This window comes from Megascapheus bottae, chromosome 15 (assembly GCF_031878675.1).
Source record: "Megascapheus bottae isolate mThoBot1 chromosome 15, mThoBot2.hap1, whole genome shotgun sequence".
NCBI classification, from domain to species: Eukaryota; Metazoa; Chordata; class Mammalia; order Rodentia; family Geomyidae; genus Megascapheus; species Megascapheus bottae.
In genome coordinates, this window is record NC_143523.1 from 44,635,827 (window position 1) to 44,653,362 (window position 17,536).

Genomic DNA, 17,536 nt, shown 5'->3' on the forward strand with positions numbered 1-17,536 from the left:
AGAGAGAATGGCCCTGTAGTAGAGCTTGTGCTTAAGTTTACATAAGGCTCTGGGCTCCATTCCCAACATCAAAAAAGTCTGGGGGTGGGGGAAACGAGCTTCATGCATCTGAAACACTCTTTAGAAATGGCATGGTACAATCACCTGGGGAGCAGGGGTTGGCTCATAAACTGCTAAGTCAAGGGAATGGCCCCGTTTCCATTGTTGTATTTAGAGGTGCACACTGTCGTTCACTCACCTGGGGCTGGGGCTGGCTGTGAGCACCGTCCTGAGGGTACAGCAGGAGTGGGATGTTGGCCATGAAAGGAGGCACCATTCCAGTCAAATCCACTTCTGGAATCTTATTGGCCTCGATTTGCTTCTGGTGGTTCAGTTCTGCCAGGTGCTTCTGCAGAGACTGGCAGAAGTTGAGTGCAGAGCACACTGTCCCAGGATTGCTCTGGTGGGGAGAAAAACCAGCTGAGACTCCACCCCTCCATGAGAAACAAGAGACCACCTGGTGCCTCTGACTAGTCCATCCTGAAATCTCTTAAAAAAAAGAAATGTGCAACTGTTGTTTAAACTCAAACTATTCAGTATACCTGGAAAGAATATTAATGGTAATATGGGGCCAGGAGTTTGGACTAGTGGTAGAGTGTTTGCCTAGCCTGCGCTAAGACCCTGGTTCAATTCCTCGGTACCACATACATAGAAAAAAAAAAAAGATAATTCCTGGGGCCAGGTGGTAGAGTGCCTACCTAGACTGCACGAAGCCCCAGGTTCAATTCCTTGGTACCACATACCCAAAAAAAGCCTGAAGTGCTGTGGCTCAAATGGTAGAGTGCAAGCCTTGAGAAAACCCAAGGATAGTGCCTAGGCCCTGAGTTCATGCCCCAGGACAGGCAAAACAAAACAAAACAAACAACAACAAAAAAAACCCACAAAGATAATCCCTGCGCCTAGCCACACAGCACAGCAGGCCCCTGAATTATCAACAAGCTCTTCCTTCAAGAAAGATGAACCTCACTTGGGGGTGGAAAAAGGCCAGGGGTTCTGAGCCACGGCCATATCACCCAACAGGTCAGGGGCCTTCCATGGAGTACATAAGCTGTCACTTCGTACAGTGACTCACCCCTGTACTATCTCATAGACATCTCTAATTTTGTCCTGATGCTACTCCACCCACACAACCTGCTCCCCTCCATTTCAACTTGCACAAGTGATTCCATCATCTTCCCAGAGACAGTCCCTATATTCTCTCCCTCCTCTCCACAAGCAAGACCAGTGCATTCATCCTTCAGCCATCTCTACCATCCCCATCACACCTCCAAACAATTTCACAACCTTGTGGGCAACCCACTTAGGCCCCCACTGCAGCTCCCTTTAGAAAAAGCACCTTTGTGCACAGTACCACCCTTTGTCATGTGTTCCAAGGGCTCCAGCTGCACTTGCAACCCTTCAGCCAGGCCCACCAGGTCTTATATGACTTTGGTAAGGCTTACCTCACCAAACCTTAGTCCTGTCTTGGGACAGTTTCTCAAACACTCCCCTTCCTCGGGGCCCTTCAAAGCTAGCTCTTTATTCACTGCCGAAAACACTCTGGCACATAACTTAGGTAGTGAATACTTCCTAGGAAGGAACACCCATCATATGCCCTGAGTCACTCCTTAATTCTACACTGAAATCAAACTCAAGCTATGCTTGCTCAAAACATCAGTTAAAGACCACACATAAGTTATCTGCCATGAACATACTTTACATTTCAAACACCCCCCTTAGGGCTAGAGGCACTAGGAAGAGAGAGCCTGTTTCTCCCCTCCTTTTCCCCCGCCCCCATTCCCCCTTACTATTTCTTGTTTAACCAGGTCCAAGATGACAGGAAGGTAAGAATCAGCTGTCTCCTTGCATTTGGATGCGAGGTTGGGAGTAGGAAACCAATCACACATCTTCTCCAGGTAACCAAGGATCTCGTCCTGTGAGGGGGTACAAGGCAAAATTCAGAATCAGAGGCCCTTAATAACTCCAGAACAGCGAAGAATGAAGACAACTTAACCCTCAGGAAAAAGGACAGTAAGGAGCCAGTACTTCCCTATGGCCCCATCAGCTCCATGAACAACTAAAAACAAGTCTCTTTTTATCCACAGCCCAAGGCACAGGGAATTCTGAGATTGCCAAACTGATAGACACTCACCAATGTCGATAAATCTCAACTGTATTTTAATATTTAGTCCAGAGATCAGCAAACTAGCACCTCCAGTCTATTTCTTACATAGCCTGAGGGAGAATAGTCTTTACACTTTTTTTTTGCCTTTTTTAAATATATTTTTTATTGTAATTAATAGAAGGGTTACATGATATTTGCCAGATAAATGGTGCCTTAATTCCCACACATTGATACCCTTTCACATGTCATGGTCCCCATTTCCGTCCCTCCTCCACCATCTTTGCACTCTTTTAATGTTTTTAAAATGACTGAGGCTGCCGGGTGCTGTGGCTCACATCTGTAATCCTAGCTACTCAGGAGGTTGAGATCCGAAGATGGCAGTTCAAAGCCAGCCCTGGCAGCAAAGACTGATAGTAAAACTCTTATCTCCAATTAATCACTAGAAAATGGGAAGTGGTGCTATGGCTCCAGGTATGGAGGTAGCCTTGAGCTGGAGAGCTCAGGAACAGTGCCCAGACCCAGAGTTCAAGGCCCATGAACACCCCCCCCCCAAAAAAAAAAACTGTAGCTGGGCTGAGCCCAGAGGCCCACGCCTATAATCTTAGCTACTCAGGAGGCTGAGATCTGAGGATCAAAGTTCAAAGCCAGCCCAGGCACTAAGGACCATAAGACACTTATCTCCAATTAAGTGGTGTTGTGGATAGGGTGGTATCTTGAGCTGAAGAGCTCAGGGACAGTACCCAGGCCCACAGTTCAAGCCCCACGACAAGAAAGAAAGAAAGAAAGAAAGAGAGAGAGAGAGAGAGAGAGAGAGAGAGAGAGGGAGGGAGGGAGGGAGAGGGAGAGGGAGGGAGGGAGGGAGGGAGGGAGAGGGAGAGGGAGGGAGGGAGGGAGGGAGGGAGGGAGGGAGGGAGGGAGGGAGAGGGAGAGGGAGAGGGAGAGGGAGAGGGAGGGAAGAAGGGAGGGAAGAAGGGAGGGAGAAGAAGAAAGAAAGAAAGAAAGAAAGAAAGAAAGAAAGAAAGAAAGAAAGAAAGAAAGAAAGAAAGAAAGAAAAGAAAAGAAAAGAAAAGAAAAGAAAAGAAAAGAAAGGAAAGGAAAGGAAAGAAAAGAAAGAAAGAAAGAGGGAGGGAGGGAGGGAGGGAGGGAGGGAGGGAGGGAAGGCAGGAAGGCAGGAAGGCAGGAAGGAAGACAGACTGACCGACCGTGGCCAGGCACTCTGGTGCACACTATAATATCAACCCTCAGGAGGCTGAGTAAGGAGGACTGAGTTTGAGGCCAACCCGGGCTACACAGTGAAACCTTTTCTCAAAATCCAACAAAAACAGCTGTGGGAGATGGTAAATGGACTGGGTGGCCTGACATAGTTCCCACTTGGCCCTTTTCAGAAATCTGCCACCCCTGGGTTCAAATAGTCCTGTGTGGACCCCCAGGGCCAAGGTTCTCCTGTGGAACCAAAGCCTGGGCTGGCTGCACCAACCCCGAAGCGCTCACCTGAGTGGTATTTTCTTTCAGCATATTGCCAGCTGCGGTGATGACCTGAATGCATATGTTGCATGGAAGAGATTTCTAGAAGGAAAAGACATGACAGGTAGAGATCTGGATTTGAAGGGCCCAATTCACATCCCACATAGCCTCACACCCTTTTCTGGCTCTGATGAGGTAGAGATCAAGGCCATAGCTCCCTGTCACAATCTAGTGCCTGACCAGCAGGACATCACCAGGGAGGCCAGGGGTGATAAGCAATGAGTGCTTAGCACCTATGGTAGAAATCAATTTTGTATGAGTGCCTCTGCAGTTAGGAGCAAACAGTAAGCCAACTATGCCATGTAAAAGGACACACACCCAGGTCAGAAACCACAGAATTCTAGTTGGTTCTCAAAGTTCTTGTGAGGTGTGCCAAGGCTCCCTTCATGATCTGTGGATAAGAGCTAAAATGTCTGAATGAGGGTAAGGGGTAGCTGTGAATAGAGTTCAGAGATGAGCTCAGAGAAAGCCATTCAAATCTTCAGACCATGTCAAGGTAATCCTATGCACAGGACCATGACATAAAGAGACCCAGGCAGCACTGAGACCACCATTCAACGAAGCCCTAACTCCTCACTCAGCACACATTGAACCTGGAAAGAAGTAGTATTTAAAATGAGACTGAGGGGCCAGGAGTCTGGCCTAGTGGTTAAAGTGCTTGTCTAGCATGCATGAAGACCCGGGTTCAATTCCTTGGTACAACATACATAGAAAAAAGCCGGAAGTGGTGCTGAGACTCAAGTGGTAGAGCTCTAGCCTTGAGAAAGTCCAAGGACAGTGCTCAAGCCCTGAGCTCAAGCCCAGGACTGGCAAAATAAATAAATAAATAAATAAATAAATAAATAAATAAATAAATAACATAAAATGAGACTGAAAGAAAATTAAAACCTTAAAACCTTTAAAATCTTAAAATTGATTTGACTACTAAACCAATTTCCCAGTGAGTAATTCAGAATCTATTTCTAAAGTGGTACTAATAATCAACTTTCTTACTAAAGATGCGCTAGAGGCCACTGACAAACTTAGAACAAAACCTCAACCTGTCAAACTCAGCCTGTCCCATGTGACAAATAGCACATCCCAGGACAAGCCAGGAACAGCATTTGCTTTCTCCTGGTACAGCAGCAAAGCTGGGTCTCCATGGAACTCAAGATGCACATAGAATGCATGCCAGGTTATCCCCTCACACTGTTTCCCAGACTCACAGTAGCACCAGTAGTATCTATCCCAGGCTGGTTATAGGTAGAAACAAAATTTTAATAGCTATTAAGCTCTGAATCTCAGGATTTGCTTGTTGAGAGAGGTAAGAAAGAAAAATAAATAACAAGACTTAAACAGTTAGTTTAGCACATACTACTTTGTGCCCTGAGTGACAAAGGCTGGGCTCTGTCCATGTCCCCATACTACAGACTCACTAGCCTATGTCTAGATAGGAAGGGGATCCAGAGGAAGGTTGGGGAAGCAATGTGGGCCATACACAGCAACAAACACGAAGGCCCTATCTGCCTAAGGCCCTATCTCCATATCATCCTATCTGCCACCAACAGGCAGATGGCCTAACGGAATGGGTTCTTTTCTTCCCTGGACCTCATTTACTTTGTGGTGAATTAAGCACATCCAATGACAGGTCATGCTTGTCTTGTCATACAAGGTCACCAGGCAAGCAAGCGAAGAGCTCTGTGAACAAGGAGTACCGGAGAGTCTAGGGAGCCAGGGAGGGGTCTGGAGGGTCTGGGAGGGGTGCTTACCACCGTGGGCTTGCTCCAGACCATCTGCTGGCAGTGCTTTACTGCCCTACAGTCCACCGCAGTCTTCAAGTCCTGGCACAGCACTGCTGAGCCCCCAGAGCATGTTCTTGGATCTGGGATAGGGCTGGTAAGAGCTATAAAAGGAAAATCAATGTGAGGAGGTGGCCCATTTTCCAACAAAATGGCCTACTTTCCTAGGGTCAAGCACAACTCCAGCCTGATGCTAGACACTTGGCTCTTCCAGCCTATGAAGCAGAAACCACACCGTTGCTTGTCTGGCTATTAAGTCAAAGGACTAGCAGGGTCGTTGGTCTGCTTTTTCTTCTTCAACGACTTTAAACAACAGATGGAGGCCAGCACTGGTGGCCTACACCTATCACTCTAATTACTCTGAAGACTGAGGTCTGAGGATCATTGTTTATAGCCATCCCAGCTAAGAAAATTACAGTAGGAAAGTTTGCTTTCCGGTGGTTAGTAAAAAGCCAGAGTGAAGCAGTGGCTCAAGTGGTAGAGCAGTAGTCTTAAGGGGGAAGGGGGAAGGGAGAGAGAGGAGGGGCCAGGCACTGGTGGCTCAACCCAGTAACCCTTGCTACTCAGAAGGCTGAGATGTGAGGATTGTGGTTCAAAGCCAGCCAGGGCAGGAAAGTCTGTGAGATTCTTACCTCCAATTAACCACCAAAAAACTGTAAGTAAAGCTTTGGCTCAAGAGAAAAAACATTAGCCTTGAGCAAAAAAAGCTCAGGGACAGAATCCAGACCCTGAATTCAAACCCTAGGATTGGCACACTGTGTACAAACACACAGTGACAACCTATTCAGGCTCTACTGAGGCCTAGCAGAGAGGGAAGCAGGGAGGATAAATGAAGAGGGTGAATGAAGATGAATGTGATGAAATACTTTATACACATTATGAAAGAATAACAACAGAACCTGTTAAAATTGTTTTAAGAGGAGGAGAGTCTAAAAGAGTAATGGAACCTAGGGTACATGGGTTTGATTCCCCACTACCACAGAAACAGAAAAGCCAGAAACGGTGCATGGCTCAAGTGAGTACAAGCCTTGAGCAAAAGCAGCTCAGGGACAGTGCCCTAAGCTCTGAGTTCAAGCCCCAGGACCAGCAAAGAAAAAAAAAAAAAGTAATGAAATGAGATTGATGGGACACACTATATTCATGTATAGAAATGTTACAATGAAATCCCCTTGCACAACTAGTGTTTACTAATGAAAAAAATCTTAACATAAGTGCAAATCAGGGAAGAGGTTAGAGGAACCTTCCTTGCGTAGTGTGAACAAAGCACCAAGGAGGAAAACAGCAAATCTACTTCTAGAAGGCTGAGTGGTTCATGCCTGTAATCTACTTCTAGAACAATATTAAGAAACAAAAATTTGAGCCAGGTGTGGTAGCTCACACCTATAATCCTAGCTAATCAGGAGGCTGAAGATCTCAGGATCAAGGTTCAAAGCCAGCCCAGTACAAAAGGACCTGAGACTCTTATCTCCAATTAACCTCTAGAAAATGGGAAGTGGGACTTGGCTCAAGGGTAGGATAGTAGCCTTGAGCTGAAGAGCTCAGAGACAGTGCCAAGGCCATAAACCACAAAAAAAAGAAACAAAAATTTGAGTAAAATAGGCTGGGAGCATGGCCTAGTGGAAGAGTATTTGCCTAACATGCACAAAGCCCCAGGTTCAATTATTTCTTGGTACCACATACACAGAAAAAGCCAGAAGTGGGGCCAGGAATTTGGCCTAGTGGTAGAGTGCTTGCCTAGCATGTATGAAGACCCAGGTTCGATTCCTCGGTTCCATATACATAGGAAATAGCTGGAAGTGGTGCTGTGGCTCAAGTGGTAGAGCTCCAGCCTTAAGAAAGTCCAAGGACAGTGCTCAAGCCCTGAGTTCAAGGCCCAGGACTGGCAAAAAAAAAAATAGCCAGAAATGTGTGCTATGGCTCAGGAGGCAAAGCGCTGGCCTTGTGAAAGCCTTCAAGTCCCAGGACTGAGGAGAAAAAAAAGAAAAATACAAAAAGTCTACCTGGACACTGGTGGTTCTACTGTAATCATAGCTACTAAAAAGGCTTAGATCTGAGGATCACAGTGCTTTTTTTTTTTTTTTTTTTTTTGTCGGTCATGGGACTTGAACTCTGGGCCTGGGCACTGTCTCTGAGCTCTGCAGCTCAAGGCTACTGCCCTGGACTGAGATCCTCAGATCTCAGCCTTCTGAGTAGGTGTAGGATTACAGGAATGAGCCACTGTGCCCAGCTTGAGGATCACAGTTCTAAGAACAACCTTGGGCAGAAAAATCCAAGAGACTTTAATCTCTAATTAGCCATAAAAAGCTGAAGTGAAGCTGTGGCTTAATAAGCATACTAGCCTTAAGCACAAAAGCAAGCAAGAAAAAAAAAAACGTAAAAAGAGAAAAGTCAAAACAAGATCTGGTGGCAGGGTCAGGAGCATAGCCTAGTGGTAGAATGCTTGCATGCACAAAGCCCTGGGTTCGATTTCTTGATACCACATACAGAAAAAAAGCTAGAAGTGGCACTGTAGCACAAGTGGCAGAACGCTAGCCTTGAGTAAAAAGCATCCAAGGACAGTGCCCAGTCCCCAAGTTCAAGCCCTACAACCAGCAAAAATAAATACATACATGCATATATAAAAGATCTATCTGGGCCTGGAGTTTAGTCTAGTGGTAGAGTGCTTGCCTAGCATGCACAAAGACCCGGGTTCGATTCCTTGGTACCACATACTGAGAAAAAGCCAGAAGTGGTGCTGGGGCTCAAGTGGTAGAGTTCTAGCCTTGAGAAAAATCCAAGGACAGTCCTCTGGCCCTGAGCTTAAGCCCAGGACTGGCAAAAAAAAAAAAAAAAAAAAAAAAAATCTATCTGGTGGCAGCAAAGAAGGGCTAAAAGGAAAAATGAAAAATAAAAGACAAGTAGGAAATGAAACTAGCAGTGGTCAACCCAAAGTCACTCAGGCTAAAAGAGAAAACTAAAGAGCAAGACCCCACATCTGGGACATTGGGTAAGGTCACAACCCAGTAATTTGCTGGGCTATGGGACATAGGAAGGAACAAGCATGTGGAGGCTCTTAGCAGAGGTCAGAAGGCAGGTCCAGGCCTCCATTCCCAAGAGTTCTTGAAGGAACTGGAGATAATTAACTGAGAAAACATTCTAATGTGATGGTCTTCAAATAAGCAAGAGACAACTCCCTCCTACCACAAAGCTGTTCAGGATAGCTCCAGACTTCAGAGCCTTGAACAGCGAGATAGGTCAAGCAGTATGTTTAACACCACAGGGCCTACGAAGACAAGGGGTTACCTTGGCAGACGAGGACCTCTCAACAATGGGGACAACCAAGAAAACAGGAGGGGCCGTGTGAGAGTGGAGGTAGGCAAAAAGGTCTCTCAAGGGCTCTACTTCACTCACAATAACAAGGCAGATGCTGCTGTTCCTATTTATAGATGCTCAATATGAAAACTACCCCAAACCACTTTCTGGTGGGTTCTCAAAATGCTCCCAGCCAAGCTTTCACCTGTATTCTCATCCTCACATCCCATCCTCCAACCCCACATACCAACTTCTCTTTCTGAGTCAGTATGCTGATCTCTAAGAAATTTCTTAGAAGCTGCAAGTATGGCCTAGTGGTACAGTGTTTGCCTGGCATGCATGAAGCTCTGAGTTCATTTCCCTGGTATCACATACATAGAAAAGGCAGGAAGTAGTGCTGTGGCTCAAGTGGTAGAGTGCTAGCCTTGAGAAAGTCCAAGGATATTGTCCAGGCCCTGAGTTCAAGCCCCAGGACTGTCAAAAAAAATTAGTAGCATGTTTGTCGGGGCCTCTGGAGATTTCTAATTAGACATGAATAGCACTTAAGAGCTCAATCAAGCCCTACATTTTACAGTTCAAGGACCCAGCACAAGACAGAGATATGCTTGTGAAAAAAAAAATTGTGTGTAGGTACTGGGGCTTGAACTCTAGATTTGGCCAACTGGGCTGACTTCGAGCTGCCATCCTCAGGTTTCAGCCTTCTGAGTAGCTAGGATTTTAGGTGTGAGCCATCAGCACCTGATGGAGACATGCCTTTTTTAAGGCACAGATTTGAAATGTTTTCCTTGTGAAAAGGTGAATTAGAGACATGGAATAGGAACAGAGCACACAGCCTGCCTCTGCCACAATCTGTCCAAATAGCCTTGGCAAGGCATTGTCCTTCTGAGCTTGTTCTTTGATCTGTAAAATGAGGAGGGAGTCATATCAGTGGACTGAAGAGAAGATGATTTAATCACATAAACATTCTAACTGGCCACATACATGCATCCCATCAAACCTTCATCCTCTGGCCTCACCACCATCTCTCTGAGATGGTAATTTGCCCCGTTCCTCCCATTCAGATACCAGTTCATTCAGATACCAGTTCCTCCACTTCCAGTCCTGGAAACCTGTCTTCAGGTTTGAAAAGTTGAGCTTATTACTAGTATTTGCTCCAAAGACCTATCACAGAATTAATGTTTGAAAAGCACATTGTGCCAGGCACCGGTGACTCACGTCTGTAATCCTAGCTACAGAGGAGGCCTGGGCATCTCCAAATAACCACCAGAAACTAGAAGTGGCACTTGTGTCTCACACGGTAAATCACCAGCCTTGAGCTGAAGAGTTCAAGCAGCATGGTGAAGGAAGGAAGGAAGGAAGGAAGGAAGGAAGGAAGGAAGGAAGGAAGGAAGGAAGGAAGGAAGGAAGGACAGTACATTAAGTTTTAACAGTAGGGGACCTCCTAGCGCCCCTCGTCCCTGCCCAGAACAGGGAGCTCACAACATCTGGGTCAAGGCCTGGCTCTCTGCTCATTTCAACAATTATTGGGTAATAATTACCTGGTAGCTCAAAGACCTGAACAGTTGCACCAGTTCAACCTCAGAGACCATCAGCTACTGACTCCAGCCATAACACCAAGAGCCAGAACAGTGATCTTGGGTCTCTAAAAGCTAAACAAGTTTTGGCACTGATGAGAAAGAAGAGTAAATACCAGTGTCTTCAGTGACTCATGAAGTAAGTCAGTATTGTCATGCCAATGGTTACCCTCCAGGGAACACCAATCCAAGTTTTCATCATGGAATGTATATCTGGAACCCATCAAAGCTGAATGGGGTAGTACATGACTGTAATGTTAGCACTCTGATTCATATCACAAGGCAGAAAGATCAAGATTAGCCTAAACCAGGTATTAAAACTGTCTCAAAGCCTGGCACAGGCGATTCATACCTAAAATCCTATCTACTAAGAAGGTTAAGACCTGAGAATTTTGGTTGAAAACACCAGTATCAGAAAAGTCCATTGGACTCTTACCACCAATTAACCAAATAAAGAAAAAAAAAAAAACTGGAAATAGAAGTGAGGCTTGAGTGGCAGAGCACTGGCTTTGAGAGGGGGAAAAACGCCAAGAAAGAATGAAAAGCCTTAAGTTTTAATGGCCCCCATAGAGAAAAAGAAGGAAAAACAACAAAAACCTGTCTAAGCTTGAAGCATGGGCCAGTAGTACAAAACTTACATATCAAGTTCAAGAGAGCCTACATACATTCAAGCCCCAGTATCCGCCCCCCAAAAAAGAAAAAAAGGAAGGAAGAAAACAAGAAGAAAAGGTATGTTTCAAAGTAAAAAGGAGGGAAGGGGGCCGGGAATTTGGCCTAGTGGTAGAGTGCTTGCCTACATGCACGAAGACCCAGGTTCGATTCCTCGGTACCACATACATAGAAAAAAGCTGGAAGTGGTGCTGAGGCTCAAGTAGTAGAGTGCTAGCCTTCAGAAAGTCCAAGGCCCAGGACTGGCAAAAGAAAGAAAGAAGGAAGGGAGGGAGGGAGGGAAAGAAAATACATGGAGCCTTTGCCAGGCATGTAATTACATGCTCACGCCTGTAATCCTAACTGCTCAGGAGGCTGAGATCTGAGTATCAAGGTTCAAAGCCAGCCAGGGCACAGAAGGACCTGAGACTCTTATCTCCAAGTAACCTCTAGAAAACTGGAAGTGGGGCCTGGCTCAAGGATAGGGCAGTAGCCTTGAGCTGAAGAGCTCAGGAACAATGCCCAGGCCCAGGGACAAGACGGAAGCCTTGAGATGAAGAGCTCAGGGACAGTGCCCAGGTAGAGAGTTCAAGCCCCATGACCCACCAGAAAAAAAGAAAAAAAAAAAAGGAAAATACATGGAGCCTGCCAGCACCCAGAGCATACATTCCATAGCTTTCTGTATCTGCTACCTAGGTGATGTGTCCCCATGACAACAGGCAGGTTGCTGGGAAACAAGAGAATAATTCCCAGAATTCCCTGCCTTCACATTTAGAGAATCCATGCACTTGGATTCTCCAAGAACTGGAGTTATACAACGCTCTCAACACTGGCTACACCAGACAGCTGGTGTCACAAAGGCACAGTATTAGTACTTGTCATCTTTTTTTTTTTTTTCTTGCCAGTCCTGGGGTTGGAACTCAGAGCCTGGTCACTGTCCTTGGACATTTTTTTACTCAAGGCAAGCACTCTGCCACTTGAGCCACAGGCGCCACTTCTGGATTTTTCTATGTATGTGGTTCCAGTGAATCAAACCCAAGGCTTTGTGCATGCTAGGTGATCATGCTACCACTAGGCCACGCTCCCAGCCCTTGTCTATTTTTTGTAGATCCTACTTTTATAAAACATTCTGCACATACACACATACATAGAGACACACATGCATGCATGCACATACATACATATAAGTATTTCCCATTTAACCTTTTAGAATAATGTAAATTTGGGCATAACCTACCTTGATCTTGCGAAAGTAATGTCTAAAGTTCCTTATGTCATGCAAGAAGTCAGCAGCAAGTAAGTTTGAATGCTGGTGTGACTGATGTTTCATGCCCTCTGGCCCAGATCATACACACTAATGGTTACTTATGACAAAGGTTCTTTCTTCATTCTTCCCTCCCTACCATGGCCTGACTCTGATTTGACTTACAAGCCAGACCACGTTACCTACAGTGCTAGCAATATGGCTGGAAGATACTGATATATGAACAGAGCATTTGCCTAATAATACACCTGAGGACCTGGACTGGGTTCTCAGAATAGAAAGCAGCCCAGAATGGTGGCTGACACTTATAATCCTAGCTTCTTGGGAGGCAGAATTCAGGAGGACTGCAGCTGAGACCAGCCTGGGCAAAAACTCACAAGACATTCCCAATCTCAACCAATAAAAAGCTAAGTATAACAAGAGCAATGACTCAAAACTCAGGTACTCAAAAGTCATTGACATGAACTTGGAGATATAAATATAACTACATAGACATATTAATCTATGATGGAATATATATCCTATAGACATACTGATATATAGATCAATATGTATCTATGACATAAAAACTCTCAGCTTAATTTTTATTCTTAAATTTATGTGCCAATGATTGCATATAGAGATTCTGTTCTTGAATGTGTTAAAATTGACATGTGAAATATGATGTAAAAAAATCAGTAATTAAAATCTTTTAATTAAAAAATAAAAGAATATCAGAAACAAACAAAGCTAAGTGTAAGGATGAGCACCAGTGACTGATACCTATAACCCTAGCTACTCAAGAGGCCAAGCTCCCAAGTATTATCAACAGCAGTCTTCCTCAAAACAAAAGGCTCTTCATCACCTATCAGATGATAACCGCAGCTGAACTTAAATCACCTTAAGGTAAGTCTCAGCTGCAACTCCTAGCCAGGTAAGAGAGCCACTGCCAGGAGACAGTAGGTTCCAATCAGGTGACCAGGGGTCGGCAGAGGACAATGCCCTTACATCCTCCTTGGCAACATCCTGCTGCAGACCCCATCGACTACACAAAAATGGACACTGGCTCCCTGCTCACAGGCTGTTAGTCTCTGCACACGTAGAAAACATTACATGCTAGCCCCTGCTAAGAAGAATATAGGGATCCTGAGACCAAAACCAGCAGGCTTAACATTTAGAGAACATCCCACTTCTAGAACCACAAAGGAAACACTTCCTCAAATTATAACTGGTTCCCTTTTCAGACTTACATCAGAGCACCAGGACCATAGAAGGTACGCTAGCTTCCATGTCCTGCCACCTACATAAACTACAAGTTGCAGAGGGCGGTATCCTTTTGCCCTGGACACAAACTATAGATCAACATTGCACAAGAGCCCAAAGTCAAACGTGTCAGTGCCTACAATTTCTTAATGTTAACTTCAGAAAAGTGAAAAAAAGCAAGGCCTGTTGACATGTAATCTCAGCTACTTGGGAGACATAAGAAGAAAGAGAGTACCTCAGCATTCAAAGACAAAATAAAACAAAAAACAATGATGGGGGCTGGGAGTGTGGCCCCGTGGTAGAGTGCTTGCCCAGTATATTTGAAGCCCTGGGCTTCAATTGCAGGCAATTCTACTTACTCAGGAGGCTAAGTTGTGAGGATCATGGCTTGAAGTCAGCCCAGGCACGATAGTCCATGAGATTCTTATCTCCAAATAAGCACGGAAAAACCTGTAAGTGGCACTGTGGCTCAAGAACTGATAGAAAGCTTAAGCAAAAGGAGTTCAGGGACAGCGCCCAGGACCAGAGTTCAAGCCCCAGGACTGAGGAAACGGGGGGGGGGGGGGGGGGGGGGCGTGGACAACTGTACTTTGTAACTTTTCTGTAAATGTAGAATTACCAGAATTAAAATATTTTTTAAAGCTGGGTGCCAGAGGCTCACCCCTATAATCCTAGCTACTCAGAAGGCTGAGATCTGAGGATTGTGGTTTAAAAGCCAGTCTAGGCACTAAAAAGTCTGTGAGACTTAACTACTACCAGAAAATCATATATATATTTTTTTTTCTTTTTTTTTTTTTTAAGGCTGCGAGTCTGGGCTAGTGGTGCGCTTGCCTAGCATGTACAGAAGACCCGGTTTCAAGTCCTTGGTACCACATAGAAAAAAAGCTGGAAGTGATGTTGTGCAAGCGGTAGAGCTCTAGCCTTGAAAAAGCCCAAGAAGAGTGCCTAGGCCCTGAGTTTAAGGTCCAGAACTGGCAAAAAAAAAATTTTAATTAAATATTTTATATAGTTCTATGGGGGAAAGATAAAAGAGCTTAATCTCTGGCAAAAAAAATTAAAATTAAATATTTTAAATAGTTCTTTCGATGGAGGGAGGATAATAAAAGAGCTTAATCTGACGTAATTTTTAATATATATATGTGTGTGAATTACCATGGTAAAACATTAAAATCACTACAAAATGAAAAAAAATGGCAGAAAAGCAAAATTGCCTATAGATGGGGAGAACCAACAGCAAGAGCGAATATAGTCTAATCTCTTAATATACATGTGTAAAAATAGAACAAGGAAACCAGTTGAAATTGTTTTAAGCAGAAGCAGAAGAGTTAAGTGCCAGGTGCCAGTGGCTCATGGCTGTAATTCTAGCTACTCAGGGGGCTGAGATCTGAGGATCAAGTTTCAAAGCCAACCAGGGCACTAAAGTATGTGAGACTCTTACCACCAGAAAACCAGAAGTAGTGTTGTGACAGGGTGGGAGCATTGAACTGAAGAGCTCAGGGACAGCGCCCAGCCCAGAGTTCAATCCCCATAAGAGACAAAAAAGAAAAAAGGAAAAGAAATATACAGAAAGGTGGAATAAGGGAGAGATGGCAGGATGAGTTTGATTTGGTACATTGTATGCAAATATGGATATGCCACAAACAACCCTCCCCTTGTGCTACTAACATGTGCTAATAGAAAACTAGAGTTTAGGAACTGGGAGTTTGGCCTCATGGTAGAGTGCCTGCCTAGCATGCACAAAGACTGGATTCGATTCCTCGGTACCACATTAACATAGAGAAAAAAAAAAAAAGCCACAAATGGTGCTGTGCCTCAAGTGGTAGAGCTCTAGCCTTGAGAAAAGCCCAAGGACAGTGCCCAGGCCCCGAGTCAAAGCCTAGGACTAGCAAAACAAAAACAAAACAAAACAAAAATCTTGAGTTTAAAATTTGACTAGTACAAAATGACCTGTAAGATACAATTAAGAGGGCCGGGAGTTTGGCCTAGTGGTAGAGTGCTTGCCTAGCATGCACGAAGACCCGGGTTTGATTCCTTGGTACCACATACATAGAAAAAAGCCAGAAGTGGTGCTGAGGCTCAAGTGGTAGAGCTCTAGCCTTGAGAAAGTCCAAGGACAGTGCTCTGGCCCTGAGCTCAAGCCCAGGACTGGCAAAAAAAAAGATACAATTAAGAAAAAAACAAATGAGGGCCTGGAGTTTGGCCTAGTGGTAGAGTGCTTGCCTAGCATGCATGAAGACCTGGGTTCAATTCCTCGGTACCACATACATAGAAAAAAAAGGAAGTGGTGCTGAGGCTCAAGTGGTAGAGCTCTAGCCTTGAAAAAGTCCAAGGACAGTGCTCAGGCCTTGAGCCCAAGCCCAGGACTGGCCAAAAAAAAAAAAAAAAGAAAGAAAAAAACAAATGAAATCAATTTTACTATCAATATGGTAAATTCAGCCAGATGTAGTGATACAGGACTGCACTGCTTGCTACTAGAGAGGCTGTGCCTGTCTCAAAGGGTTTGTTGTTAATTTTAAAAAAGGAATGAGTCGGACTGGGAATTTGGCCTAGTGGTAGAGATGAAGACCCAGGTTCAATTCCTCAGTACCACATACATAGAAAAAAAAGGAAGTGGTGCTGTGACTCAAATGATAGAGCTCTAGCCTTGAGGAAAGCCCAAGGAACAGTGCTCAGGCCCTGAGTTCAAGCCCAGGACTGGCCAAAAAAAAAAAAAAAAAGTGTGTGTGTGTGTATAAAGGAGCTTCCTCCTTCACTTACATGTTGAGTATTCCTGACTTCCTATCTCTCTAGCTCTCAATCTGACATTTTACAGGAGCTTCTTGCTCAAAGAAAGGAAATCACATTTATAACTACTATTTTGTTTTGACTAGATCAGTTAACTTTTTCTAAGCAAAAATAGCATGTAATGATGTTTTTTGAAGTATTTTACCATGTGATAATTTTTTTGTTTTTTTTGCTTTTGCCAGTCCTGGACTTGAGCTCAAGGCCTGAGCACTGTCCTTGGACTTTCTCAAGGCTAGAGCTCTATCACTTGAGCCTGAGCACCACTTCCAGTTTTTTTCCTATGTATGTGGTACCGAGGAATTGAACCTGGGTTTTCATGCATGCTAGGCAAGCACTCTACCACTAGGCCAAACTCCCAGCCCCCATGTGACAATTTTTAAGAAATGTTATTTTAGGCCGGGAATATAACCTAGTGATAGAGTGCTCACCTAGCTTGCACAAAGCCCTGGATTCGATTCCTCAGTACCATGTACATAGAAAAAGCCGGAAGTGGTGCTGTGGCTCAAGTGGTAGAATGCTAGCCTTGAACAAAAATTGTCCAAGGACAGTCCCCAGGCCCTGAGTTCAAGCTCCAGGACTGGGGGTAGGGGGGAAATGGATGTGCTGAGATCTGATGCTGGTGGCCCTAGCCCATAATCCTAGCTAGTCCTAAGACTGAGATCTGAGGATCACAGTTCAAAACTAGCCCAGGCAGGAAAGCCTATGTATGAGTCCAATTAATCACCAAAAAGCCAGATGTAGAGCTGTAGTTCAAGTTGTAGAGCACTAGCCATGGGCAAGAAAGCTTAGGGACTGGGTCCAGGCTCTGAGTTCAAGGCCCAGGAGTGGCAAAAAAAGAAAGAAAAAAACAAAAGAAACAGTTTGGGGGCCAGGAGTGTGACCTAGTGGTAAAAATGCTTGCCTAGCATGCACAAATCCTTAGGTATGATTCCTGGGTACCACATACACAGAATAAGGCAGAAGTGGAGATGTGGCTCAAGTAGTAGAGCACTAGCCTTGAGCTGAAAAGCTTAGAGACAGCACCCAGGCCAGGGTTCAAGTCCCCAGACTCGGGGGTGGGGAAAAGCAGATTGAACAGAAAAAAGTAATACTCCAAAAAAAAAAATGCCTATTGATAGGAGAAAACAAGAATCACACAACTAAAAACCAAAACCAGTGAAACTGAATGAAGTAGACCCAGACACATGTGACAGGGTCTTAAGCAGTATGACGTGCTTAAGAACATATATGACATCTGGAAAACTATGAAAACATCCAAGACAATACTCTTTAGGCCAAAGAGATACCA

The 17,536-nt window shown here is 44.7% G+C and overlaps 1 protein-coding gene across 1 annotated transcript in view; it reads right to left on the minus strand.

Moving 5' to 3' along the window:
* The window catches only part of Psap (prosaposin), a 34,018-nt gene that overhangs the window by 10,333 nt on the left and 6,149 nt on the right, over positions 1-17,536 (minus strand). The window contains exons 2-5 of the mRNA XM_090346503.1: positions 5,416-5,549; positions 3,635-3,709; positions 1,827-1,952; positions 239-439 (exon numbers count right to left, since the gene is read on the minus strand). Coding sequence (XP_090202629.1) covers positions 239-439; positions 1,827-1,952; positions 3,635-3,709; positions 5,416-5,549 — 536 coding nt within the window. The remainder of the gene's footprint in view (positions 1-238; positions 440-1,826; positions 1,953-3,634; positions 3,710-5,415; positions 5,550-17,536) is intronic.